The 27425-nt window shown below is 35.9% G+C and overlaps 1 protein-coding gene across 3 annotated transcripts; it reads left to right on the plus strand.

The window, feature by feature from the left end:
- The first annotated feature begins 322 nt into the window (after nt 1-322).
- LOC117782649 (tyrosine-protein phosphatase corkscrew) lies at nt 323-26637 on the plus strand. Of its 3 annotated transcripts, XM_034619682.1 has the most exons (10): nt 323-500; nt 1529-1716; nt 1798-1924; nt 20440-20602; nt 22261-22440; nt 22507-22624; nt 23609-24549; nt 24627-24717; nt 25059-25248; nt 25340-26637. In XM_034619682.1, the coding sequence occupies exons 1-10, from the start codon at nt 487-489 to the stop codon at nt 25890-25892; spliced, it is 2565 nt and encodes an 854-aa protein (XP_034475573.1). In that variant the 5' UTR covers nt 323-486; the 3' UTR covers nt 25893-26637. The 3 variants fall into 3 exon arrangements, with proteins under 3 accessions (XP_034475573.1, XP_034475564.1, XP_034475580.1); XM_034619673.1 differs by lacking the exons at nt 323-500; nt 1529-1716; nt 1798-1924 and adding an exon at nt 14083-14994; XM_034619689.1 differs by lacking the exons at nt 323-500; nt 1529-1716; nt 1798-1924 and adding an exon at nt 20229-20296.
- Nucleotides 26638-27425: the final 788 nt, after the last annotated feature.

Here is a 27425-nt window from a genome sequence, read left to right on the forward strand (position 1 = left end):
AAAAAAATCGAGCAAAATTCAAACAAAAATTTTTAAAAAATTTAAAAAAAGTCTAGCTTAAAAAAAATTTGAAAAAGGGGAAAGAAATTCAGAATACCTTTTATTTTGCAAAATGTACTTTTTAATTTTTTTAAGAAAAAAAATTAAATCAGATCGGACATTTTTACTGGAGTGGCAGCACATTTCGCTCATTGAACGAACTGGTCTTGGGATCTATTTACTGAACGAACTCTTTTGGTATCTATTCACTGAACTAAATGACCTACAATCAGGGATTTAGTTCGTTCGTTCACTTTAGGGAATTAGTTCAATAGATCTTAGTCCGAACGATTCAATACAACTCTAACTAGCCTTGCCTATCCATAGTTTTTTTTTTTGTATCCAAACAGTAAAAATAAGTTAAAACAAAAGCATATACATATAGTTAATTTTTTTTTCGTTAAGTGTAAAACTTATTTATTTTTTAAGTGCGCGTTCAATAAGAAAATGTCATCGCGAAGGTAAATCCAATAGGAAAAACGACAATGTACACACACACAAGATTCATACACACACACAGTTCAAATACATATGCACCATACACACTCACACACGCACACATTCCCCCACACACACTCGCACACACGCTCGAAATACACATGCACATACACATAGATACACTCTGGGGCTATTTACATATGTATAAGCATATACAAAAATCAAAAAAAAGCAAAGAAAAAGAAACAACAACATTGAGATAAAAAAGTGCAACAAAGTGCTGAAAGTAAATTGCCTCGCAGCAGCCGCGTACGTTGTTGGCCCCTCCTTAAGCCTCGCCCCACCAATTTGATTGCAATATCGCTCGTGCTGCAGCTTCAACTACAGCTGTTGCTGTTGCTGTCTGCCACCTCTGCTGCTGCTGCTGCTGCTGCTGTCGCGGCAATCGGTAAACCGAAGGGGGGCTTGGCCAGGCAGGTGGCAGGTCAGCGGCTATGGTGAATTTCTATGCTGGAGATGTGCACTAGTGAATTAGGCACGTATTTAAATTTCCCTCACGATCGCGATGGCCAACACGACTAACGACATTTGCACCCTCCAAACGGAATTTCTAAAACTTTTTAAAAATTCAATATATTTCAATTGTCGAGTGATTGAGTCTATGATAATTTAGGTAGATATAGTAGTCGGGTTTTAGCTAAATTTGTTCAAAATGTTTATGTTAATATTGAATACAAAATCTGCGATATTAATGCAATATTTTTTTAGACAGAAATTTATTTGCAATTGAAACAGACGAACGTGGATATATTAAATATATATGTACATACGTAGATTTATATATTTTATTATGGGGTCTGCCACGCCTTCTTTAATGCGTTACACATTTTTGAACAAAATCATATTAGCCTCTGAAAGAGTATAATAAAAAAAGATTCATTTTGCGAGTACGTGTATGCAACAATATATGATTACTTTTAACTCACACATAGACACATTCCAGCCCCTGTAATACATATATATTGATACATGTATTTATTTACATTTACAGATGGTTCCACCCAACGATAACGGGCATCGAAGCTGAAACATTACTACAGGAACAAGGTTTCGACGGTTCATTTCTAGCACGTCTATCATCATCAAATCCCGGCGCATTCACGCTTTCCGTACGTCGCGGCAACGAAGTAACACACATTAAAATCCAAAATAATGGCGATTTCTTTGATCTCTATGGAGGTATGTTAATAAGCACACGTACAATCAACCATTTAGACGGATTACCAACTATTTCCCTTCCAAATTTCCAAAATATTGTAGGTGAGAAATTTGCTACATTGCCGGAGCTGGTACAATATTATGTGGAGAATGGGGAGCTGAAGGAGAAAAATGGCCAGGCAATTGAGCTGAAGCAGCCGCTCATATGCGCTGAGCCCACAACAGAAAGGTGAGTGTCTCGGCTAAATATCCTTCCAATCAGAATATGTAGCTGCAATCGGTGCTAACAGCTGTTACTGTTGTTATGTTTACATTACGCTTTTGTTATTGTTATCGGACACAGTGCCTCATTGAACAATGTCGCCATGCTGTCTATAATAAATACATTTAACACACACACACAATCACACATGCATAATGCAATGTGCACGCGTGTGTGTAATATGCATATCTATGCCATTTCCTTGACCCAATTCTATATACCCTTGCAAAGGGTATTTTAATTATATTACACATCTCGTATGACAACAACTGCAATCGCATGCAGTTGTATATATGTATGTACATAGTATATATGCATGTTTATATATTCGCGATCAGGACAATGAACTTTCAGTCGTTGTTATTGCCATGTTGCTCTGTCTACTTGGTTCTACATACCGATTATAATCAGATTATAATAAGTAATTACCTATTATTATAATAATCAGAATCGTACTAATGCAATGTAAATCTTTTTATGCCCAAAATACCTTCTTTAGCAAGTTTATAGGGTAGATACTTAACGACACCTCAAAAATAGCTTTCCCTTTTTGTTTGTTTTTTCACTGCTCACATACATATTCATATTTATATGTATGCATGTGTTTTACCAATCTGATTTGTTTTTTTATTGTTTCGAGAGTGTTGCAATTTTTTGTAAACTTAAAATCAGGCAGTGTGAACTTTTGATTGTACAATATGATTACATTATGTACATATGATTACATTAATGCAGAGCTTGCAAAAAAGGGTCAACACTTTCATACTGTTCTGTTTCATTCGGACAGATTCCGAAAAGGTTGAGAGCAAACACCCTCAATTGTGTTTTATGTCAGTAAGGGAATGCTCAGGTTTTTCAGAGACCTATTTTCTGAACTCATACGAAAATAGGGTCTTTAGTGTATATCAGGAAATTCTTATTGATATTTTGGTCAAGGCTGCCAGCTACGAATAGAACCTAATATACCGTACATAGTGCAAACAGATCCCTTCATTTAAAAAAAATCTAAATTTAATTTTAAATTAAAAAATTAAATTATAAAAGACAATTTTTTTTGCACCTTTTTACGATTTGCTCTTCTGTAGACCCTTATTTCATGAGAGCCCTAAAATTGGTTCCTGATCGAGTTAACATGGCAAGATTTGTGTATTTCCTCAGTAAAAACTTAAGAACATGAGTGAAACGAAAAAAAGGATCTTGCTCAGAGAGAGACCGAAATTACTGGTTTTCTGTCATTTTTGTGAGGGGATTGCTTTGATTATTTTGGTCGACACTTTTTTGGGAGCTCTGATACATATTTAATAAGAGAAACACACTTTAAAAATTTTTATTTAAAAAAAAAATTAAACTCTGTTATTTGTTAAATCTAAAATTATTTATTTAACTAAGTTCTAATATAAAACGCATTATTTTTCTCATCTAGGGCATAATTAAAAAAAAAAAGTTGTTACCTTGGGTTATCTATAGCATTTTTTTGTGAAATTGTAACTAAAAAATTTACATTGTAAATCAAAAACACAACCAATTAGATAGTTTACACAGCCACAACAATAAAAATGTGTCTGAGCACGGAGATGAAACTACCCTTTTTTTATGTACATATGTATATACTTTTTCCATTTTGATCCAGCACGTCAGGATCTTAGTCTTAAAAAAACGTGACAATCAAATTAATCAGCTACGTTTTTTTAGGTTAGGAAGAAATCCACACGTGCAGGAAAGTAGACCTCGGAAAGGGTAGTCTTATTTCGAGCCCCGACACTTTTTTTTGGTGTGGCTGTGTTATCGAAGAACATATTGATAAACATTTGAACTTTCTTCCTTTTTCAACGAAATAAAAATATTATTTTAAGTGCCACAAGCCGCAATTCTCTAATATGTTGTTTGTTGTTCAGAAACATTAAAATATATTTTGCAATATGCTGCTAGTATAAAGATTACCTTAAGAAGAAAGCATCACGCGGATAATTGCACGCAACGCGACACCCTGTTTGCAGCGTTAACAGCGCGAGCAAAAAAAAAAATAACATACACGTGCCAACACATGTGCATACATATGTAACAATAACAGATCGCTGTTAAAATAGATCAAAGCGGCTGTTAATAAGCTCATGTTTGTATGTTTCTGTGTGTATGTGGAACGTTAACGAAATTAAATGAAATTCGGTGTGAATAATTTCTAAATTCGATTGAACGCAGCAATTTGCACACACACACACACACATGCACACAATAACAGGTAGACTGTTAACGACACACATACAAATGCAAACATACACCCACAATGTGTTGCCCATACAAGCAATGCATTGTGCGATTTCTGTTTGTTGCTTTTGTTGCTGCCGCTGTTAATGCCTTTTGCAACCCACACACACGCACACACACACACACGTACTAAACACGCACACGCTTAAGTATTTTTGTTATTTATTGCTTATTAACATTTTTGTTGTCTGACTGTCAAATATTTTATTACAATGGCTTCTCCACTCACTCAACCAAGCACCTTCTCTCTCCCTCTCTCTGTCCCACTTATACTCCCACTCATATTGTAGCGTCCCATCTCGCTCGCTCTTTGTTTAATGTGTTTCCAATTCGTTGTTGTTGTGTTTTGTTTTGTGTGCCGTGCATTGTTGTTGCGTTTTCCGCATCCTAACGGTCAGCCACCTTTGGTACGTTGCCACGCCCACTGACTTTGACCGTCTGCCTTTCTGGCTAATTTTGGCGCTCACTTAAAAATATCCGCAACTGAAATTCAAACTTGAAATCGAACTGCAAATCGATAATCAAAAGACGTCGAGCTTTTAAACTGTGTTAAGTGTGCATCGCTGACGTTAAACGGCAGCAGCATCTTTAATTCCCCCCCACCCACCACCCTCTCTTGCAATCCACAATCCACAATGAAATCCACACCCTACCCAACGGGTGCCAATTGTGAATTTCGCAATATGACGCTCTGTGGGTCGAAGTATTGAAATGATTGGTTCTTGTTTGGTTATTTTTAATTTTGCCAGCGAATAATTTTTTTGTATTTATAAATCGAATTTGATTTGTTCCCTTAACTGATCTTACGAGTAATTTGCCGGTCTCTTTCGTCAATCGCACGATGACGTCTGCATTTATTTGATTTCGGCTTTTAATGATTCTAAAATAAGATTAGCCAAAGCCAAAAACAGGAACAAAAGAAAGTAATGATGTAAAAATTCATAAAGAAATTGAAAACACGATTAGAGCGAAAGCGATTTTCAAATACCTTAACTCGATTATTTAATTTTGACGATCGATCGAGTTCATGAAATCGATTTTTATAAAAAATGACTTGGCATTAAAATTTAAAAATTCTTTTTTTTTTTTATTATTGTCCTTTTTTCTTGACACTTTTTTATTATTATTATATTATTTGACGATTCTCGATTCTTTTATTTTTCGATTATAAATTCGATTCACAGTTTAGATTTCCCTCCCTCGCACCTTCTCCTACTTTCTTATTAGAGTTTATTTAATCACAAGACAGTCTAGAATCTAGAGCTTTAAAACTCTCACTTCTTTTGTATGTTTGGACTTGAAGCTCCCACATATGTAAATGTTTTTGATCAGCTTTGTGGGAGTTGAGCTTCCGCCTTAAAAGCTCTGCTCAGTATGCATAGTACAGCCACTGACCGCCATCTTATTATTGTTTTTGTTATTTTTAGTGTTATTGTTATGTATGGGCTTGTAACGTGTTTTATGTAATTTGTTAAACGTATTTCGCAGAAAAAATAACACAATAAAAGACAATTTCAGCCTATGGGATTCCCTCACTGAACTCGAGCAATCACTCCTAAAAAAAGTGTAACATTAATTTGGAAAAAGATCGGAAATCTTTCTTTATGCTTTACTGAGCTAAATTATGTTCTTATAATTCTTATTGCAAAGCAGACTTTTATCCTTTTTTTTTAATATAAAGTTTTCCAAATTTTCTTATAGTCTTATGCTAAAGAATATATATACTTTATAGGGTCGGAGAAGTCTTCTCCCTGTTACACATATTTTAATGAATAAAATATATCTTTTTAATTATTGTTTTGGATTGAGAGTATTGAAAAATCCCATCTTATGTGCTTTTTGTAAAAATATAACAAATATGTATGAGCTGAGAAAAAATACTTAAATTTAGATTTATGGATATCTTAAGCGGGGAATCCGGTTTTCTACAATATACAATTAAAATAGTTACAAACTTATTCATTACATTATAATATGCGAACCAATTCACACTAATGCAATCTATTGTAATTGCTATTAAATATAATCCAATAAAACGCAATCCAATATAATCCAATAAAATCCAATGTAATCCAATTTGATTCAAATCAACTCACACCCCAATCAATATCCTTCAGCCGATACATTAACCTTTAAGCTATGACCACAACAACAACAACAACAATATTAAGTGCAAGTATTATTAATTCACTGTTTATGAAACTAAAACGTGGCATTTAATAGTTGCAATTAAAATTGATAATTGTTAATTGCATTACTTTCTTCTCGATTAGTGCGAGGCGTTCTCCAGCCTCTCCGGGCATTCTACAGTTCCATAGTTTTTTACATTTCTATAGATCTACTTGACGCATGGTAGAAAATGGAGGATGAGGGTTGGGGTGCAAAACACTCACAGCAAATCTGACAATAATCAATTAAATTTTCAATTTGTTTTGTGTTGGCGTGTTGGATAATGGGCCGCGTACCGTAAACACCAGCAACACCACCGACAGCCCCCCTCGACCCTCTGACCCCTCACGGGCCTGATCGTCTCATTTGAAGTGTAGCTTGAAATGTTAAATGTTTACAATTTTCGCCATTAAGACAAGCCTACAAATGCTTTATAAATTATGCCGTGCACGTTGACAGCTTCTCGAATGTGTATCCGTATCTGAGACGGAGAATTGAAATCTGTATCTATAGCCGTGGCTCGAGTCGTAGCACTACAAAGTGCCGTCTATGTGGCTCATATATGGCATATATAATTTTCAGCCCCCTCCCGCCCCTCTAATTATACTTGTGGTGCGTGTCATCAGTCACATACGCCAGTTGAAACACTCTGTAGACATATAGACATACTGACATCCTGAGCAGGCAGCTAACTATAACGATGCGATCAGGCCATAAGAATTTTATCACCTATTTATTTGGCCCATTTACCTGTCGCATTCCCTCGCATCAGATAACAGCATCTGTTGATGTAAAGATCACATGATCTCCAGCGTAAACCCAATCAAAATAATGGCCTCCAAAACATCGCAGTACAGATTATGTAGTTCCCCAAAAGGCAAAATTCACAACAAGATCTCTGATTATAGCTTAACTAGTATAAGAAAACGATTAACCTATCACACGATCAATCCATCAAGGGATCTACTCTGTACAGTTGCTTACTATTGTAAACAAATTATCTGCTAACGATCCTCTGGTGTGATCAGATTATGTGCTCTGATCTCTAATTGATCGTATAATTACCTGCAGCAAAATCATCTAAACTAATCTTTAAATGATCAACTATTGTTTCTCTTCTTATATGATCAATCGAGTAGGATGTATGATATTAAATCTCAAGTAAACTGATCTATCCCTTTTAAGGAATACATTCGCTTACTTTAAATATCTTATAATCGGTTCAGTTTTGATCAAGTTATGACAGTTTGAAGTTGGTCAGACTGCGGATTTAGCCACTTTACAAGTCCAAATTTTTGTTCAATTTCTCATGATTTTTTACAAAAAAATGAAAGGTCTTAGAATCAAGTTTAAAGTGTTGTTTTATACTAATTACGATATAAGGAGTTGATTAAAAGTGAAAACTTGAGATTTAAAATTTTGAATTTTCGAAATTTCAAAGGGGGGACCCTTAACATCGAAATCAATATCTAGTAGAATCTAGAAAAAAATATTTTTTTTTAAGAATTTAATAAAATTTAAATGCAGAATGAATTAAAATGCCAAATAATGATTAAAACGACATTCCGCTTAAAAATCGGTTCAGTTTTGATCAAGTTATGTCAGTTTGAAGTTGGTCAGACCTCGGACTTAACCACTTTACAAGTCCAAATTTTTGTTCAATTTCACATGATTTTTTACAAAAAAATAAAAGGTCTTAGAATCAAGTTTAAAGTGTTGTTCTATACTAATTACGATATAAGGAGTTGATTAAAAGTGAAAACTTGAGATTTAAAATTTTGAATTTTCGAAATTTCAAAGGGGGGACCCTTAACATCGAAATCAATATCTAGTAGAATCTAGAAAAAAATATTTTTTTTAAGAATTTAATAAAATTTAAATGCAGAATGAATTAAAATGCCAAATAATGATTAAAATGACATTCCGCTTAAAAATCGGTTCAGTTTTGATCAAGTTATGTCAGTTTGAAGTTGGTCAGACCTCGGACTTAACCACTTTACAAGTCCAAATTTTTGTTCAATTTCACATGATTTTTTACAAAAAAATAAAAGGTCTTAGAATCAAGTTTAAAGTGTTGTTTTATACTAATTACGATATAAGGAGTTGATTAAAAGTGAAAACTTGAGATTTAAAATTTTGAATTTTCGAAATTTCAAAGGGGGGACCATTAGCATCGAAATCGAATCTTGGTCGAAAATAATTAAATTTTCTAAATGAACAAAAATTGAATACACAATGAATTTAGAGGCCAAAACATGATCAAAATGACATTCCACTTGAAAATCGGTTCAGTTTTGATCAAGTTATGACAGTTGGAAGTTGGACAACTCTTTTCCACAACCGTACCGGTACAAACGTTTCGGTATTCGGTTCTTGACAAAGAGTTTTTATTCGGTTACGGTTTCAGTTCTGGTACTAAAAATGGAACGGTTAGTTTCCGTTAACGGTTCCGGTAGCGGTTCCGGTCTTATTCCCTGCTTAAAAGCTGTAAAGAATACTTTTCAGACTGATCTACAAAGCTTGGTTAGATCTGACGCGATTGACTTGTGTGTTTGTTCCTATAAGAATTAAAGTTATCATTTGTATTTCAAGCAAGTTGATGTACTTCCCTTAAGTGCCTGCATGTTGCAGTTAATCAAATGCGAAATGCGATGTGTACACTGTACACACGAAAACCCAGAACAGTTAGATGTTTAGCTTTGAGTCGATTGGGTTATATGGTTATATCGCCATATGGTTATTGTGGAGAGACGTGTATAAATTATATCCTAAATGGTCTCGCCACACGATTTAAAGCACACGGCACGAACGTGAGGCAAACAGCAAATGGACGTAGACAAAGTCCGTCTTTATTCCCGGACATGTGTATTGATGTGATTATTGATTCTGGTAAATCCCTCACACGAATTCGGAACAGAACAGAACAGAAAAACGTGCAATCATCGGCGAAAGGTTGTCCTTCACATAGAATAAATCGAACACACATATTAATAATCGAACCCGGAAGATCATTGCGCAAAGAGAAAGCAAATCTGTGCAACCACACTCAACCACATTACAATTACACTAGAAAATTAACTTTTTGACCTGGTTTACATTCACTTGTTGCTTTTACTTGATTGTATAATCCGCAAAGCGCACGTACACCCAAAATATGAATACAGAAGTTCCTCCCACTCTATAGATTCGAGTATACTTGGTATATAATACGAACAGCTGCTAAGTTAATAATAGTCATTTTTGAAATGCCTCATAATTTAAAAGCAAGACAATAAAAGAAACGAAATAGTAAAAAGTCTATAAACTAAAGATTCATTATTGGTTTGTGAATTGGATTTGTCCAGATATAGCAAATTTTCTCTATTATATTACCTAGCAAAACTATCGGTTTTACTATCGGTTAAATAATAAATATGAAAATTGCCTTAGTTTCGAAACTATTATCAAAATATTGTAATTTTGTTAATGGAAATATAGTACTCTCATTACTTGATCAGCTTTTATTTATTATATAACCCACAAAACTAGCAGTATTACTATCGTTTAAATTTTCATTATACGCATACATAGTATAATAGTTATTAATACATGCGAGGTACGAGAATTTTTAATGAAACTATTAATGAGTAGTATTTTCGGAGTACTAGATTGAATACTATGTAAATTCAACGTAATTTTTAAATCTGCTTTATTTTTAAATATACTTTCTTAACGGAGATACGCGTAGTTGAAAAGAGTATTCATTGCCGATAGTCTTATTGATATGTTTTCACTCCGATGTTCATATACATATTTTAAATCAAGACAAAGATTGCAGAAGTGATAAAGTTATAAGTACAGGGTATCTGTTCTATCGACTATGGCTTCTGAACTGTTATGGCTTATGCATTTTAGTACAAAACCAGTTGAGTCACAAGACTCACTGACAAAAAACATTCACACATATGTTTGTACGTCTGTATTTGTATGTATGTTCTTAATAAGAATTATGCTAAATATGCTTCGTATGTAAATACGAGTGACTCATCATCGCGCCCGCTCACTCATTCGCTCGCTCCTGCTCTAACAATAGCGCTCAGTCTTAAGTACAAGCAGTGCATGTCTATCACCATCAAGTGCAAGCAGTATTTAATTCACTGTCAAGTGCAAGCAATGTTTATTTGAAAAGGGTTTGCAGAGATAACCTTGAACTAGACTGTCGATTGATTAGACCCGAGGAAACTACGGCTAATAACCCCATCAACGGGGCTTGAAGGCGCTTCAATGCCAAGTCCCAGTGAACAGCGCGTCCAGAGTATAATATAACATATACAACAATAATATGAAAAGGGTAATTGGAGACTGCGAATTGGGGAATGTGGAAACGGGAATGGGGATTGGGATTGGGAATGGGGAATGGGGAATGGACAACCGAATGCGTCGCATAGTTTCGCGCCTCGCATATTAAATTGCGACATTTGCGCACAACACAAAATGTTATTAACAATAAATTATGTTTATTTTTATATGATCATTTTCGGTTTCATGTTGTCGTTGTTGCTGTTGTTGCTGTTGTTGGTGTCGCTCGTCGTGCCCAAATGCGATCGCGCTGAGGTTTTTCTTATTATTATTATTATTATCATTTTTATTACTTTTGTTATTGTTGTCATTGTATGGTAGTATAGCGGCTGTTTTGGGCAGCACTTTGGTTAGACGAAGGTTGTCACTTGAATGCTCTTGAAATGGCTGTGAATGAATACGAATCATACCAAACTATTCGTACACTCAAATGGAGTAATTACTTTTAGATCTCTGTAATACCATAGATCGTTAATTTTAGACAGAATCAAGCTGTCAACGATTTGGTTCGCAGCAAAATATTTACTTAAATTTCATACTTTTTCTACTTTTGAAACAAGTTGGAAATCTTTGCATGGAAGAGTTTCAAGCGCTTAAATACGCAATGCAAATAGAAAATCAATTAAGGAAGTATTGTAATTTTTTTGTTTAAATTATATGGATATTTAAACTTTGTCTCACTAAATCTAAATCTGTGATCATTTTATATATCAAGAATACTTACTAATAGTCAATATAATCTTGTAAAAATTTTTATTTTATAAATTTACTGTCATGTATTACGAAAGGCAAATGCTTCTATTACCATTGGTAAATACATGACAATAAATTTATAAAATAAAAATTTTTACAAAATTATATTGACTATTAGTAAGTATTCTTGATATATAAAAAGATCATAGATTTCGTGATTATGCACTGCAGGGAGCCAATAAATTATTTCTTTTTTTTATGGTACCTATAAGCTTTCCTAAGATTTGTTATTGTTTTTGTCATACGTTTATTTAGTTGTAAATTGAGTGTTTTTTTTACATATCTTGTTGCTGTTGTTTATTCTTACATCCTATTAAAGCTGATTTATGTTATTGCTGTTGTTTTCGACTTTGAGACATTTGGCGTTTGACGCAGTTCCAACGAAATCTGATGATGTGGCTTGGCTATCGACTATCGGGGCCAAACGGTTTGTCATCACCAATATTCGCCACAGCACAGTCTGTTCAGATTCTGTCCAGCTGTGCGTCTTGGGTCTTGGGTCTTGATATTGATATTGAAATTGGCACTGTCGGTGGCGCACGTCGGCATCGAGATCTGAGCGCAAACCCAAAATTGGCTGCCAAATATGCAGGGCACGTTTGCCTCTGACGTCTGCGCCTGCGCCATAGAAGAGTGTTTTGTATTTCTCTTGCTCACTCTCTGTCTGTAGCTATCTCTTTTTGTTTGCAACAACAAAAAAGTACCCCCCCTAAGAGAAGCAACACGAAAAATTGCCCGCATTGTTATTCGGTTTCAATTTCATTTCCGGTAGCAGGTAACAGTCAGCGCTTACACGCTGCTTTACCATCCCATCCACAATATGACCATAAACTCATTTGTATTTGTGCTGCTTACATACATATGTATGTATGTATATATTCCTTACATACAAACATAAATGAGAATTCGGATTCTGATTCATGTTTCAAGTCGAACGTTTAGCATTTAAATAGCTGTTAACTAAGTGCATACTATACACATATATGTATACATACATATATACAGTGTGTCAAGTAATTGTTTTAACAAAGAAATGTATTAACAATTTATATTTTGCAAAATTGGATAGATTCAAATCTCTTGATTTTCTGTGCTTACTTAATTTTTATAAAGTTGCTTATGGTTTAAAGACAAGTTGATTCTTTTGATCATAACTATTTTATACAAAAATTTTGTATTTTGGCAAAACAATTACCCGATTAACTGTATGTCACATGCAAGCAGTATGTATTTATGTACAGTTTACACACGTACTTAACACAATTAACTTAGTCTCTGTCAACAGCAATGTAGTAAAAGTAAAAGTAAAAGTTCCCCCGCTGGATGATGGGCAACTTTCAAACGGTTCTTGGCCAAGCAGTGCTTTCATGTGATCTGTTTGTGGCTTGACCTTTCCAATAGCTCCACTGCAAGAGCAGTGCAAGAAGCAGTTACTCTGCGTAAGCAGTTACCATCACAGCAGCTCCAAAGCAGTTGCAATATGAGTGTAACGAAATGACGCCAACGGCTGCACAAACAAGGCAATGTCTGTGATTACATTCACGTTGACATGTTATGACCAAGATTAAGACGAGTTCGAGTTGAAGTTTAAATTAAAGTCCGCCCCGTTCGATTTTCGATGCATTTAAAACAAAAAGCGGCGCACGCAGTCAGGCAACATTCATTCAATCACGAGCACACGATCTGAGCGCTTAGAACAGCGGCAGAGCAGCAAACCAGCAGCAAAAGAGACAACGCCAGTCAAGAACGCCAACAACAACAACAACACCGACGACGACGACGACGAGGGCAGCAACAAGAGCAGCAGCAACGACGACGACGACAGCGACGACGACGACGACAACAAAGCGAACACGAAGTAGTCTGAGACTTGAGCAAAAAGCTTAACACTTGGCTGCTGGAGCTTCATTCTCGAGTTGCGATTCAACGGCGCAACAAGCAGACAATATAAAAGTGAACGACAAGTGCGCGCCCAAGCAGTGCAACAAGCAGTCCAAGTGCGTGAGCGGCTTTTCAACAATTGCGATTATTATATCGATTGCAATTGCGTTTTCACAATAACAAAGAATTACAATTTATAATTAATAACTATTTAGTACGCTTAATTTAAATATCGCGATTTAATTATTATGCCTTCGGCCGCATTCGTTTTCGAGCATCTGATTGCGGCACAAACGCGACTGGACGACGAAGCAGCAAAAGCAGCGGCTAAATTGTCAACGAAATCAACAACATCAACAACAATATCAACAACAACAGCCACAACAGTAGCAACAACAACTCTACTTAAAGAGAAGAAATTCTTGTCGGTTTTTAAGAAAATTGTGCAATAAGAAAACAATAACATTGTAGTAAAGAAGACTTATGCAAATGCAAAACAATTACTCTTGTTATTATAATTAACAGAACGATATAACAAATTGACCACAAATTGTTTGTCTATTTATTGCCGTTCAATAGCAAAAACAATAACAACAGCAACAACACCAACAACTTGTTGCTACTATTTAAAGTGTGTTTGTGTTTGTTTTTCTGAACAAGTTGTTACATAAAGAATAACAACAATAAGAACAGCAGCAGCAACAACATTAAAAAAACGCGTTTTTTCCACTGTGGAAGTTTTATTTTATATTTTTTATTTGTATTTTTTTTGTGTTTATTTTTGTTGGTTAAACAAGTGTTGAGAAAGTTTTCAATGCAAATACGGAAAATTTGCTAGAAAGTGAGGCAATTAAAACTAAAAGCAAGCAATAAAACAAAAGTGCAACTGCACACGACAAGCAGTAACCACCACAAGCAGTGCTCGTAATCACAAGCAAGCAGTAACACAAAATGCTCTTCAACAAGTGCCTTGAGAAATTGTCCAGCTCGCTGGGCAATGTTGTTAATCACAAACTGCACGAGAAGCAGGTCTACAACAACAACAATAACAATAACAGTATTAACGACAACAACAACAATAATAACAATGAGTACAACAAACAGCGCAATTTTGAATATGAGCGCGCAATACAAGCGCATTATGGCAGCGGTAAAAAAGGACGAAGCAACAGTCATCCAAAGTCCAAATCCAGCAAGAGTCAAAAGGCAAAGTCAACAACAGCAGCAACAACAAACACAACAACAACAACAACAATTGATGATCGCCAGCTCAAAAATTGTATGAGCAATGATGAGCTGGCAATGATCATCAGAGGCGTTGCCCACAACAACAACAACAACAACAGCAGCAACAGCAACAACAATAGAAGACGCCCGTTATCAACGACTGCTTCCTCTAGCAGCTCCTCAACGGAGTCACTGCATCTGCCATCTGCACCTGCCTCACCACGAGGCAGCAACAGCAGCAGCAGCTGCAGCTTCAGCAGCGCCATCGATTCATCCGCCGCCTCCTATCCTGTCACGCCCACCTCGTGGTCAGCATCGCCGCCAAGTTTTACACGCAATTTTGGCGGCTCAAGCGGCACACTGGCGCTCCTAGCGGCGATGCGTGTACAACTTTACGGCTTTAAGTAAGTTTTGCAAAAAACGCGGTTAAAAAAAAAAAAAAACAAAGAACAAGAAAGTAAGGTTATCTTTGTCATCCCAAAAGTTGAATAGCCTTTTCGACAAATCGCATGATATTCGCATTCGGGATTCTTATGATAATACTAAGAAAACTCAGAAAATAAGAAAGGCTTTTCATACTTAAAATAGATCGTTTCGGTGACAGTTATATAATATATCCAAATTTTGTTAGTAAGCTTAAAACATTACAAAAATACACAATCTATGGAATTGTTGGGAATACATCAAGCAACAACAAATTATTTCATATTTAAGGTTGATTTTCAACCGATCGTTGCTATGACAGCTTTATGATATAGCAAAACGACAAATCTGTTGTAAATCTCATCAAGATAGCTTCACAACTGAGAGACTTGTTTAAAATTTAACAGATATATAATTGACTATATATCGACTCAACTCGTCACGCTGATTGAGAGTATATTTTATGGTGTCTGCCACGCCTCATTTAACGCCTCACACCATTTTTTGACTAAGTAATAATACCCTCTGCAAAAGTATAAAAAAATCTAATTGGGTGCGTTTATAATCGCTCGCGATATTTCTCATATATTTGTTTTTTAGTGGCGCGTGCGCAACTTAAATTAAATTGCTGCTGTTGTTGTAGTTGTTGTTGTTTTGCTTATTAGATTGTTGTCAATGGTAGAGCAACAAAAACAATAACAACAACAACAATATCTACAAATTGTCATGTGCCCAAAATTGCCATGCAAATGAGTAAAAATATTTAAGTTAAACATCACTAATAATAACAACAACAACAACAACAACAAGAAGCACAGTGAGGCTAGTGACATTCTAATAGATTTCCATATGATATATCAGCATGTGTGTATGCGTGTGTGTACATATTGGCATACGGTATTTATTTATACGGTCAAGATGGTTAAGCAAACGCCTGCACGTCTCATTTTCTTTGATTTTTTTGTACTTTCTTGTTTTGTTTGTTTTGTTTGTACTCTGATTTATGATACGTTGACGTCTTTCAATAACAATAACAGCACCATATTAAGCTTCACTTTCTGTATACCCTGTAGTCGTAATTAAACAACGAGGCAAGTCTGATTGACTGTTTACTCATGATTTTAATTAACCATTATATTATAATCTTCATATTTTCGCAAACAATTTTTATACAGAGTATCTTAAAGACGCATATACTTTATTTGTTGTTATTTTTTTCAAGTTGTTTTTCATATTTTGTTTATTATTGATTTTGGTATTTAGAACTGGAAACTGCGACATTAGTTCTAATGAAATGATCTACACCATTTAGCGAGACTAGCGAAATTCCAGGCTCATAAATAACTAAATACATAAGAGTATCTGATAAAGCAGCGCATACCTGGAAATTGTTTCTGGCGCAAAGTCTCCCCAGATCCCTTCCCCACTCTGTGATCAGTCTAAATAAACTCTCTTGTTATCTGGATTTAAAAAAGAGTATATGTGTATAAATATATATCTATGTTTGCTCATCCACTCTACAGATTCTTTCGATTATTTGCATTGTCGTCTTTGTTTTTATTTTTATCAGACACGCAGGCAGCGCTCTCTCTTTCTCTTCCCCTCTTTTCCATCTCTTTTCATATATTTGGAAGTCTATGGAAATTTTCTTTTATTTAATTTTTGATTGTACAAATGCTGATGAATCTCATTAGATGTACACTTTTAACTTAAAATTTACTATTAAATTTGGCATAGTCACCTCCACGGTCAGTTTGCTGCACTTCCGGCTGCCTCAGTCGACACCTCGTTGATTTGTCAGTTGTCAGTTGATTTGTTAGCACAGTGGGTCAATTTGCAGTTTAACAGCGTTCCAATTAACAGTTCGCACTGCACTGGGCACAGTGTTACACTGCTTTGCTTTGCGAATCATGCGCTGCTTTCCTTGACAGTTTCAAGTGGCAAGCTGTCAACTGTAAATTGTTTTCGATTTGCCAACTAGTCGCATATTTATTTAATGCTTTCATTTTGCATATTTCCGTTTAACAAATTATAATGTTATTTTTACTGATAATGTTATTGGTTTAGCAAAATAAATATATCTGCTTTAGATGGTGTGAAATTCAGCTAAAAAAAAAAACAAGTCGATCAAGAACAACTTTGAAAAGAGTTGAACAAAATTAATGAGATTCGTTATTATTTTGTTATATATATAGCATGTGAAATGAGCTATGAGAGAGTTTTTAAATGTTGACTGATTTGTAATAGGCATAAGACCTTATACAATTTGCACCTGAAAAATATTGCCCTCTCAGCAATTGCTCAAGATACTCGTATTTACGACACAAGCTTCCAGCCTCCAGCCTCCACCTCAAAATTGTTAACTTTTTTCACAGGTGCGTTGGCACACAAAATTGTCAGGCTGTGACAAATGTTAATTTATGCGATATACATGCATATATTTAATATACTCGTACATATACATACACGTATATGCATAATTATATAGATTTTGATTGAGACTCGAACTGAGGCTCAAAACCAAACCCAAACTAAGGCTGAGCTGTTTGTTGACCTTTTCGTCGGATTCATGAATGGCCAACAGGTTCAGGTACAACGACTGCTTCCTGTGTGTGTAACTGTAACTGTAATTGTAACTGTAACTGTAACTGCACTGAGCGCGCCTTTGGCAAACACTGCTTGACCTGAGGTATACCCTGCAAACTGCAAATTTCATTGTCATTTCATTGTTGAACAAGCAGTAAATAATTGTATTCACTTAAAGCAAAATGATACCCTGTTAAAAAAAAAAAATATTACCATTATTTGTTGACTTCTTAAACAGATTTACTTTGAAAAAACCCATAAATTTGGCTCTAAATTCTCTGTAAAATATGCCGTTCTTAAAAGTTAGTTTTATTTGTTAAATATAAATCAAATGTAATGCAAATACCCTGTATTTGCAATAGACATGATACATGAGTGACGCAAACGGTAGTCAGATATAAAAATACATTTTGATGGGGGCAATTAAAATAAAAAGTGAATAATTTAAGTACGTAATTGCGATTGCCAAATTTAACCATTTTTCCGTTAAGCGAAGAAAAGGAAAAGAGACAAAAAAAATAACCATTTTTCCGTTAAGCGAAGAAAAGGAAAAGGGACAAAAAAAATAATATAATAAATTTAGACGCTGAGAAATGTGCTAATTTTGTCGACTGCTCAAATAGTAGTCAATTATCGCATTGAATCACTCTGCAATACAACAAAAAGCAAACAAGAAGAATATGTAGAAACAGAAAAACAAATAAGAGGTAGAAGAAAGAGTGGAGAGTGGCAATTGTGTAGAGATCGATTGTGTGTAGAGGTTGTGGCTTCTTTTATTGAAATAGTTGTAGCTGACAAAAAGCTGACTGATACGCAAACAACAGTGTATTATTATTATATCTTTATTAACAGTTCATTAACATAATTATACATATTATCAATGCTTATAAGCATTTCGAACATGACTTTTGCTTTTATCATTTATTTATATTTTTGCGTGAGACGAATGAAATGATTTTCATAAATAAACTAGAGATCAATGTGAATTGGATTGCAAACTAATGATCTATCGATAACAGAAAACTATCGACACTTGCTTCAATGTCATTTCCGGTGCTAAAAATACAGACTCACTCTTATCATTAACTATAAATTCCGGCTGATTTCACCTTGAATATGTAACAAAGTAACGATCAGCATTTAGTTGTTGAAATTGAAATGCATGCTAAGTTGACGAATCCCATAATGTAATGTCAATATCTAAAAATAGTACATACTTGCCATATACGGAAGATAAATCGATAGTCGATTAAGTTGAAGTGCGAGGGAAGAAATCTAGACTCGTATTGCCACATATCACATACATAACGACTACGTATACATAACGCATGAGTTTCGTCACTTGAGCATGTTTTATGATAACTATGACCCCAAAATCCAACAGCCAACAGCAACAACAACAACAGCTAACAAACAACAAACAACAGCAACAAACTATACAAAGCCGTTAACGCACAGCAGTTAAATCGAAACCGGCTTAAGGACAACACAACTGAACTCGGCTCAATTCGATTGATTTGTTTATGCATATTATTGTTGTAGTAGTAGTAGTAGTTCTTGTTGTTGTTGTTGCCTGAATTCTGAATTCTGCTCGATTTACGATTCTATTCTATGTCTGTAGTCAGATGGCGACGAACTCTGCGTTTGTTTGTCACATATCTATATCTATATCTATACATATCCAACTATAACTACGAGTATGTACGCCACATCTAACTGAAACTGTCTGCATTTGTATTCAAATTCAAAGCAAGTTTTTTAAGTTAGTGTTATTTATGCTAAATAGAACAGGGCAAAAATCTCAAAGCCGCTTTAGGCAAACATTAAAAAAATCAAAACAAGCTCAGTGTGACAACTGAATGAATACCCTATAACATTGAATTGCTAGCGAACAGCTTCCTTTTAATACAGCTGCAACAATAATTTTGTACTTGTTTTAATTGTGATTACAATAACGAGTAGTTAAGCTGTTAATTGCATTTAAGCGTGGCATTCAATTAAACTAGCTTGCACTGCTTGCTAGCTGAACTGCACTGCTGTGCACTCTTTGCAAGCAGTGTACATTTCAAATAAGCTGCTTGACGAACGGCGACTTGACAAGTTTTGATGCCTTTTGCTTTTTGTGTCAGCCACTTGGCTGCCAATTGTTGTTTTTTACAAATATATATATATATACGCATTGATAAATACATACATATACATATAAATATATTTATGACTACTTCCATATGTATATGTCCATGTACAACTGGCCTGTCCACAACAGGCGACAAAGCAACAAAGCCTTATATGTATGTATGTTGAGTCCAAGTCAATAACAACAACATTAAGTACAACAACAACATTGGATTCTAACTTGCACTTTTCCACGCGTCTCTCTCTGTAGTTGTTGTTGTTGTTTGCCTTGCATTTGTCCGTTTTCTTCGTGTTATTGCTGTTGTTGCATATTCGTTGCGCTGCGAAACGATTCAATTCGATTTGTATTCGTTTACGTTTTCGTATTTGTATTCGTATTTTATATTTACACTCTGCTTGCCTGTTAGTTTCCTAGCCGTGCTGTCGTCGGCATCGTTTTTAGTTGTCGTTGTTGTCATTTGGCGCTTCTCGCATGTTTGCATTTTGTGCAGTTCATAGTTGCACTTCAAGCGCGCACGTAGCACAAGCAATTCTCTGAGACGGAGACAATTTAACCAACCGGTCAGAGATAGAGTCATTCAGTCATTCAGTCACAACTCCCCACACTTCAGTTTAATTCTACAAGACACAAATGCCAAACTGATAAAACAATTATTAAAAAATATTAAAATTATTCTTATCATTTATCTATTATCTATTTGCAGATGGTTTCATGGCAATCTTTCTGGCAAGGAAGCTGAAAAATTGATATTGGAGCGTGGCAAGAATGGTTCGTTTCTTGTGCGTGAATCTCAAAGTAAACCTGGTGATTTTGTGCTTTCCGTGCGCACAGAACACAATGTGACGCATGTCATGATTAGATGGCAGGTAAGTGTCAAAATGACTATTTAAATGCTACCTCTTCTTGGTGTTGCTGTTGCTAACAGCGACTTATACATATGTACATACGAGTAGAATGAATGCAAATCGATTTGTGGTCGACAGCAACTTGTAAGCAATAATAATACAATAACAATAACAACAAAAACAGCAACTGAGACAAGTATTGCAAACGACTGGCCGTAAAGTTCCTCATCATTTGACCTTGAATTAGTAGTATGTATGTATGCACATACATACATACATACATAGGTATATATGGCAATCTTATATACTCTATGTACATGCATATATATATATATATACATACCGACTTGGGTCGGTAACGAGTAAATACATATATGTACTGCTTATTTCAACACAATTGTGTTTAAATATTTGTTTATTGTCATCCCATTTAGGAGCTAATTCAATATTTTGCTCATTTCATACTCGTGGCGTATGCGTAATATATGCACTGCTTGTCACACTAGTTGACTGTTCTCAGAGCTCTAGAGCTAACAGCTGTTACCGCAAACTGCAGGGCGCTGCTTGAATATCTGAATGCAGATTAACAGTGTACTTCCTTGCTGCACTGCTTGCTTAACAGCCAATATTCAAAATAGCAACAGACATTGTTTAATATTTTATTAACAATAACAAATAATATTCAACTATTTAAATATATTGTGTACATTCCCCACATTGTGTACAAACCCACATATTTTTTTCAGCTAGTAACTATAAATAAATAATAATTTACAAACAATTATGCATTATACAAAACAGATTTAGACACGGGTGGTTTTGTTTCTTGCTATTAAACATGACAAACCCATATTTTTGCCAATATATAAAGCGGACACTGTAAATCCCCACAAAAAGTTGTAGTATTGTTACTATGTATTGTTGCTGTTGTTGCTTTTTGACGCCATTTTTTGTAATAATGTCATTTACATGACCAGTTGAACATTTTGTTGCTGTGTTTATTTAGATTTGACATTGCGGTCACGTTTGCACTTTTATTAGCTAATTGTGTAGCGTTTTTCAATTAATTTTATTGTTGCGGTTCAACGCTAACGCTAACGCGTGCTACCCTATGCTCAGGGGCTGACAGCAAAGGGGTATGCTGCACTTTTGCACTAAGAAAGTGTTGACCGTTTTTAATTGTATTTTACAAAGTTAGTTAAATAGCTGAAAATTATAAATATTCTAAATAATTGTCTTTAAATATCCCAAATCGTTATGCAAATTTTGTTTACTTCCTAAGAGTTAAGAGTTTCTTTCATTTTTTGTGTTGCAAGATTAAAATTTAAAATAAAAATTGATGGCTTAGTAGTTTTAAATCGTAATCTATTTAAAAAAGAAAATAAATAAAGGGACTTGCTATAAAAAATATCAATTTGTTGTTTAAATTGTGCTTATTCGTTGTAATTTATTAGTTATCGACTATTATTAGCGATTGCATTCAGTTAACATAGTTCTGTCAGCTTAACCGTACACAATCAGAAGGAACCTGTTGAATTGTAAGCATAACAGAGCACTGTTAGCTTAACAGTGCAGAAGGGACCTGTTGAATTGTAATCTTAACAGAGCTCTTTAAGCTTAACAGTACAGAGCGTGGAAGAAACTTGTTGATCAAGAAGTGCTAATTTTGTATGTTGCAGGATAAAAAGTACGACGTGGGCGGTGGAGAATCGTTTGCCACTTTATCGGAACTGATCGAGCACTACAAACGCAACCCAATGGTGGAGACCTGTGGCACAGTGGTGCATCTGCGCCAACCCTTTAATGCGACGCGGATAACAGCAGCGGGAATAAATGCACGAGTGGATCAGTTGGTAAAAGTGAGTACTTCTACTTCATATATATATAGACAAATAGCAATGCTAATTATCAACAATTACTTTAAGGGTGGTTTCTGGGAGGAGTTCGAGTCACTGCAGCAGGACAGTCGAGATACGTTCTCACGTCATGAGGGCTACAAAGATGAAAACCGATTAAAGAATCGCTATCGCAACATATTGCCCTGTAAGTTAATGTTTGTATAACAAATTTATATTAGCTTGGTTTATCACTTCACTTATTAAACATAGCTAACAAAATAATAAAAATAAAATTTATTATTTTCAAAGTTAATTATCTTTAAAATAAAATGAAGTGAAATTTAACTTTTAAGCCAAAAAAATTACACATTATAAGCCATGAGTTAAAAAAAAAAATGTCTTGCTTGAGCAGTGACAGCAGAAAACAGAACACAGAATTCAAGGAAACCTTTTCTTCTACTTATTCAAAAAAAAAAAAACAACTCTAAAATAAACATAACTAGTCGGAAAGGCTATAGTCCAAATCCCGACCATAGGATACCCGTTACTTATATATATATATATATATATATATATATATATAAAGTACTTTATAGAAATTACAACCCAACAAAAACTAGTGCATACTTTTAGGTGATTCAGTATTGAAAAAATAACTTTATTCATAACTTTGGTTAGCTATTACTCCCGTTCTACTTGTCCGATCTTGCTGCGGTTAAGTGAGATTATAGATAATATTAATAGATAACGTTATTTACCATAAATTTTTTATATACCTGTATTATCTTAAAAACTGTGCGTGTGGTGGTCTTTCGCGATTTCGCGGGCGGAGGGGGGCTTGGCTTAGAATTGAAACAATCTTGATCTGCGTGGGGTATATAGAAATCTGTATGCTAAGTGTGGTTGCTCTACCTCTTATAGTCTCTGAGATTCTTTTGTTCATACAGACAGACAGACAGACAGATAGACAGACGGACAGACGGACATGGCTATATCGACTCGGCTATTGACGCTGATCAAGAATATATGTACATTAAAGGGTCGGAAATGCTCTTTCTCCCTGTTACATACATTCTAACGAACACAATGTACCCTTTAACTTATTTTAAGTAACGGGTATAACAAGAAGAAGCAATTATGTAACAGAAATGTAATCTTTAATGAATTGTATTGGATTATAATTGAACAGATGATCACACGCGTGTCAAGCTGCAGGATGTGGAGAGGAGTGCACCAGGTGCCGAGTACATAAATGCCAACTATATACGCTTACCCACCGATGGCGATCTGTACAACATGAGCAGCTCCTCGGAGAGCCTCAACTCGGTGCAATCGTGTGCAGCGTGCACGGCGGCGCAGACGCAAAGGAACTGTCCCAACTGCCAGCTGCTGAACAAGACGTGTGTCCAGTGTGCGGTCAAGTCGGCCACGTTGCCCTACAGCAACTGTGCGACCTGTGGCCGCAAATCCGATTCGCTGAGCAAGCATAAGCGGAGTGAATCCGCGTCGGGATCTGGCACAGGTCCTGGCACGCCCACAGCGAGTGGCTCGACATCGACATCGACAAGCGCCTCCCTAAATGGCTGTCTCGCCGTCCTGCTGAAGAAGCACTGCGGCGATGCCTCTCCCCCGCCAACGTCTGGCCTGTCCAGCACCAGCACCAACACCAACAGCAGCACCAGCACCAACACAACAACAACAGTGTCCGGCTCGCTGCTGAGTGTGGAGCGGGATATGTTCAAGACATACATTGCGACACAGGGCTGTTTGGCCAACACAAAGACGGACTTTTGGAACATGATCTGGCAGGAGAACACTCGGGTCATTGTCATGACAACGAAGGAGATTGAGCGCGGCAAGACCAAATGCGAACGCTACTGGCCGGATGAGGGGCAGTGCAAGCAGTTTGGCCATGCCAAGGTGCAGTGCATCAAGGAGAACTCCACCAATGATTATACACTGAGAGAGTTTCTATTCTCGTGGCGCGACAAACCCGAACGTCGCATTTATCATTATCATTTCCAAGTGTGGCCCGATCACGGTGTTCCCGCCGATCCTGGCTGCGTTCTCAACTTCCTGCAGGATGTCAACACCAAACAGAGCACCCTGGCCCAGGCAGGCGAGAAACCAGTAAGATAATCCCCATTTCAAACAAGTCTATACATTCTTTGCTAACACTTCATCTCTCTCTTTCTCTCTTTCTTAAGGGTCCCATTTGTGTGCACTGCTCGGCGGGCATTGGCCGCACGGGTACATTTATTGTCATTGACATGATTCTGGATCAGATAGTGCGCAATGGTAAGCATTATATAGCATATTTTGATATATTCAACTTAAAATGTAAGCAGCGTAAAGCAGTTAAAATTCGACTGTCAAACAGTGCTGAGCTGTTCACAGAACTTGGCACTGTTAACTGCCAAACATAACATAACAACTTTACCTAAGACTTGTGGCAAGCAGTTCATATCATATAGCAGTGCTAAAAGTTTGCAGAGCTTTATCACCACGAACCTTAATGTTAAGCAGTTCATACCACAAAACTCTGTTAACTGTTTAACATAACAGAGAACAGTTGGCCAGTTACGAAAAAAAACACAAATTCATATTTAATTGAAAAATAATTTCTATTAATTTGTTAGGCTTGGATACCGAAATCGATATTCAGCGGACAATTCAAATGGTGCGCTCTCAACGCTCGGGCATGGTCCAAACAGAGGCGCAGTATAAGTTTGTCTATTACGCCGTGCAGCATTATATACAAACGCTAATCGCACGCAAGCGGGCCGAGGAGCAGAGTATACAGGTGGGACGTGAATACACCAACATCAAGTGAGTAGAATATTGGAAACAATTACAATTACAATTACAATTCCAATAGAATTGAACTAACAGTGTTGCATTTGTTATTTGCTTGTAACAGGTACACGGGCGAAATTGGCAATGATTCACAAAGATCTCCACTACCACCAGCAATTTCTAATCTAAATGTAGCTAGTAAGGCGTCACAAGCAGGGGGAGGGGGAGCGGTAACAGATCCATTGGCAGCAATAAATGCTGCTAGCGGCAAACATGTCTCGAAACTGCAGCCACCATTGCCGCCGTTGGGTGCCAACAACAATAACAACAGTGGCAACAGCAGCAATCACTGCAACAACATCAACGGCAGCAACAGCAGCAGCAACAGCAATGCCAATGGCAACGGCAACATTCTCGGCAACGGCAGCAGCAGCAGCAGCGGCAGCGGCAACATGCGCAAATCAAATTTTTATAGTGATTCGTTAGCAGCGTTAAAGCAGCAACAGCAGCAACAACAGCAACAACAGCAACAGCAGCTCAACGAGCAAGCAGCGTCGCAAGCAGTGTCGCAAGCAGCAGGTAAGCAGAAACAGATCATGGGCCGGCCGGGATTACTTAAGTTGCTCACCAGTCCCATAATCTTTCAGCCAAATACAAAAACATTCCCAAAGACATGAACATTTTGAGGCAGCCGCACGTGCCACACGTGTCGCACGCTGCCCATGCTGCTGCGCCTGCGCTGCCGCCGCCACCGACGCCGCCGCGCAAAACATGACAAATGAATTTCTAAATCATAAGCCAAAACAAGCGCATACACATGCACATGCACATACACATACCCATACACACACAGTTGACGCACTTACTCTCACACAGACAGACAGACAGCTAAGGAGAGCGAGCAAAAATGTAAAGAGTGAGAAAGAAAAAGAGATGAGGTTATGTAGAGTTTATTCTAAGAGTTTATAACATACACACACACACACTCTCTCTCTCACAAATACGCACGCACTTACCTTACAACTGTAACAAACTAAGAGAGCGCAAAACAAGTTTCTAATTCCTTTTTTTTTTAATAATTAATTCTTTTTTTTTAATTGTAAATTGTTGTATGCACATTCTTTTAATTTTGTCTTTTTTTTTGTAATCGTTTCCTTGCTCTCCCCGCCCCCTAGTTGTTAGAAAAACGATATACAATATATACATACATATGTATGTATGTATATGATCGGCTCTGATCTGATTTGATTTGATAACATCATCAGCATGAGGAGCAGCATATTGTTTTAGTGTTGTAAGTGTTGCAGATAAAAAAAAAGAAACAAAAAAAAGTTTTTAAAAAAAGCGTTGATTGTGATTCAAATAACGGCGTCAAACGGAACAGATTGAAAACAGAACAGAACAGAATATAACAGAACAGAATAGCATAGTGTATAACAGTGTAATCGAACAGATAAAACGTAGAACAGAATAGCGGTAAGCGCATAAGAAATCAATTAATTAGCAGGCAAGGCAAACAGCAACAACAGCAACATAAAAAAAAATTGAAAAATTAATAATAATTCAAGCTTATATGTACATTTGCCTTGTCTTTAGAAAATAAGCAAAAACAATTAATTTAAGATGATTATAAGTGCATAAGTTTATACTGTTACATTTTTAAACTGTATCAACTTGTCAACCTCCCCTCCTCCCCCATAAATGTCACGTTTTTCTTTTATATTTTTGTGTGAAATTCTTAATTTAATGCTGTTTTCGATTTGTCTCTTTACTGTACTAAATGTTATTCTAACTGTAACGTGTAGTTGTAACTATAACTGTAATTGTAACTGTATTCTGTATATTGTTTTTCTCTCATTTTTTTTGATTGATTTATGTATTTGCTTTAATTTTATATATTATATGTATGGACGTACGAATATAACTTATCAAATTTATTGTGTTACATTTTAATTGATTGTCGATTTAGAAATTATTATTATTATTATAATTATAGTTATTATACATATATATTACATTATACTAGTGAACATGTGTGTTTTTTTTATTTGTAATTCTACTATTTCATATTATTTGTGTGTGTGTGAATTGTTATTCTATTTTCCATGTATGTGTAGTTTTGTTTTATCGAAAAATGTATCGAAGTGTAATCCAACTTTTAATGCAATAAACAAGCAGTGTACCTTAAGGCATGCCACATATGTATTTCC

The sequence above is a fragment of the Drosophila innubila genome, chromosome X, assembly GCF_004354385.1.
Source record: "Drosophila innubila isolate TH190305 chromosome X, UK_Dinn_1.0, whole genome shotgun sequence".
In the NCBI taxonomy this organism is placed as follows: Eukaryota; Metazoa; Arthropoda; class Insecta; order Diptera; family Drosophilidae; genus Drosophila; species Drosophila innubila.

Coding starts and splice junctions, on each gene's coding strand:
- LOC117782649 (XM_034619673.1), top strand. CDS start 14,315: ATGCTCTTCAACAAGTGCCTTGAGAAATTGTCCAGCTCGCTGGGCAAT. Junction 20,603..22,260: donor ATGTCATGATTAGATGGCAG/GTAAGTGTCAAA, acceptor TGTATGTTGCAG/GATAAAAAGTACGACGTGGG. Junction 24,550..24,626: donor CCCAGGCAGGCGAGAAACCA/GTAAGATAATCC, acceptor CTCTTTCTTAAG/GGTCCCATTTGTGTGCACTG.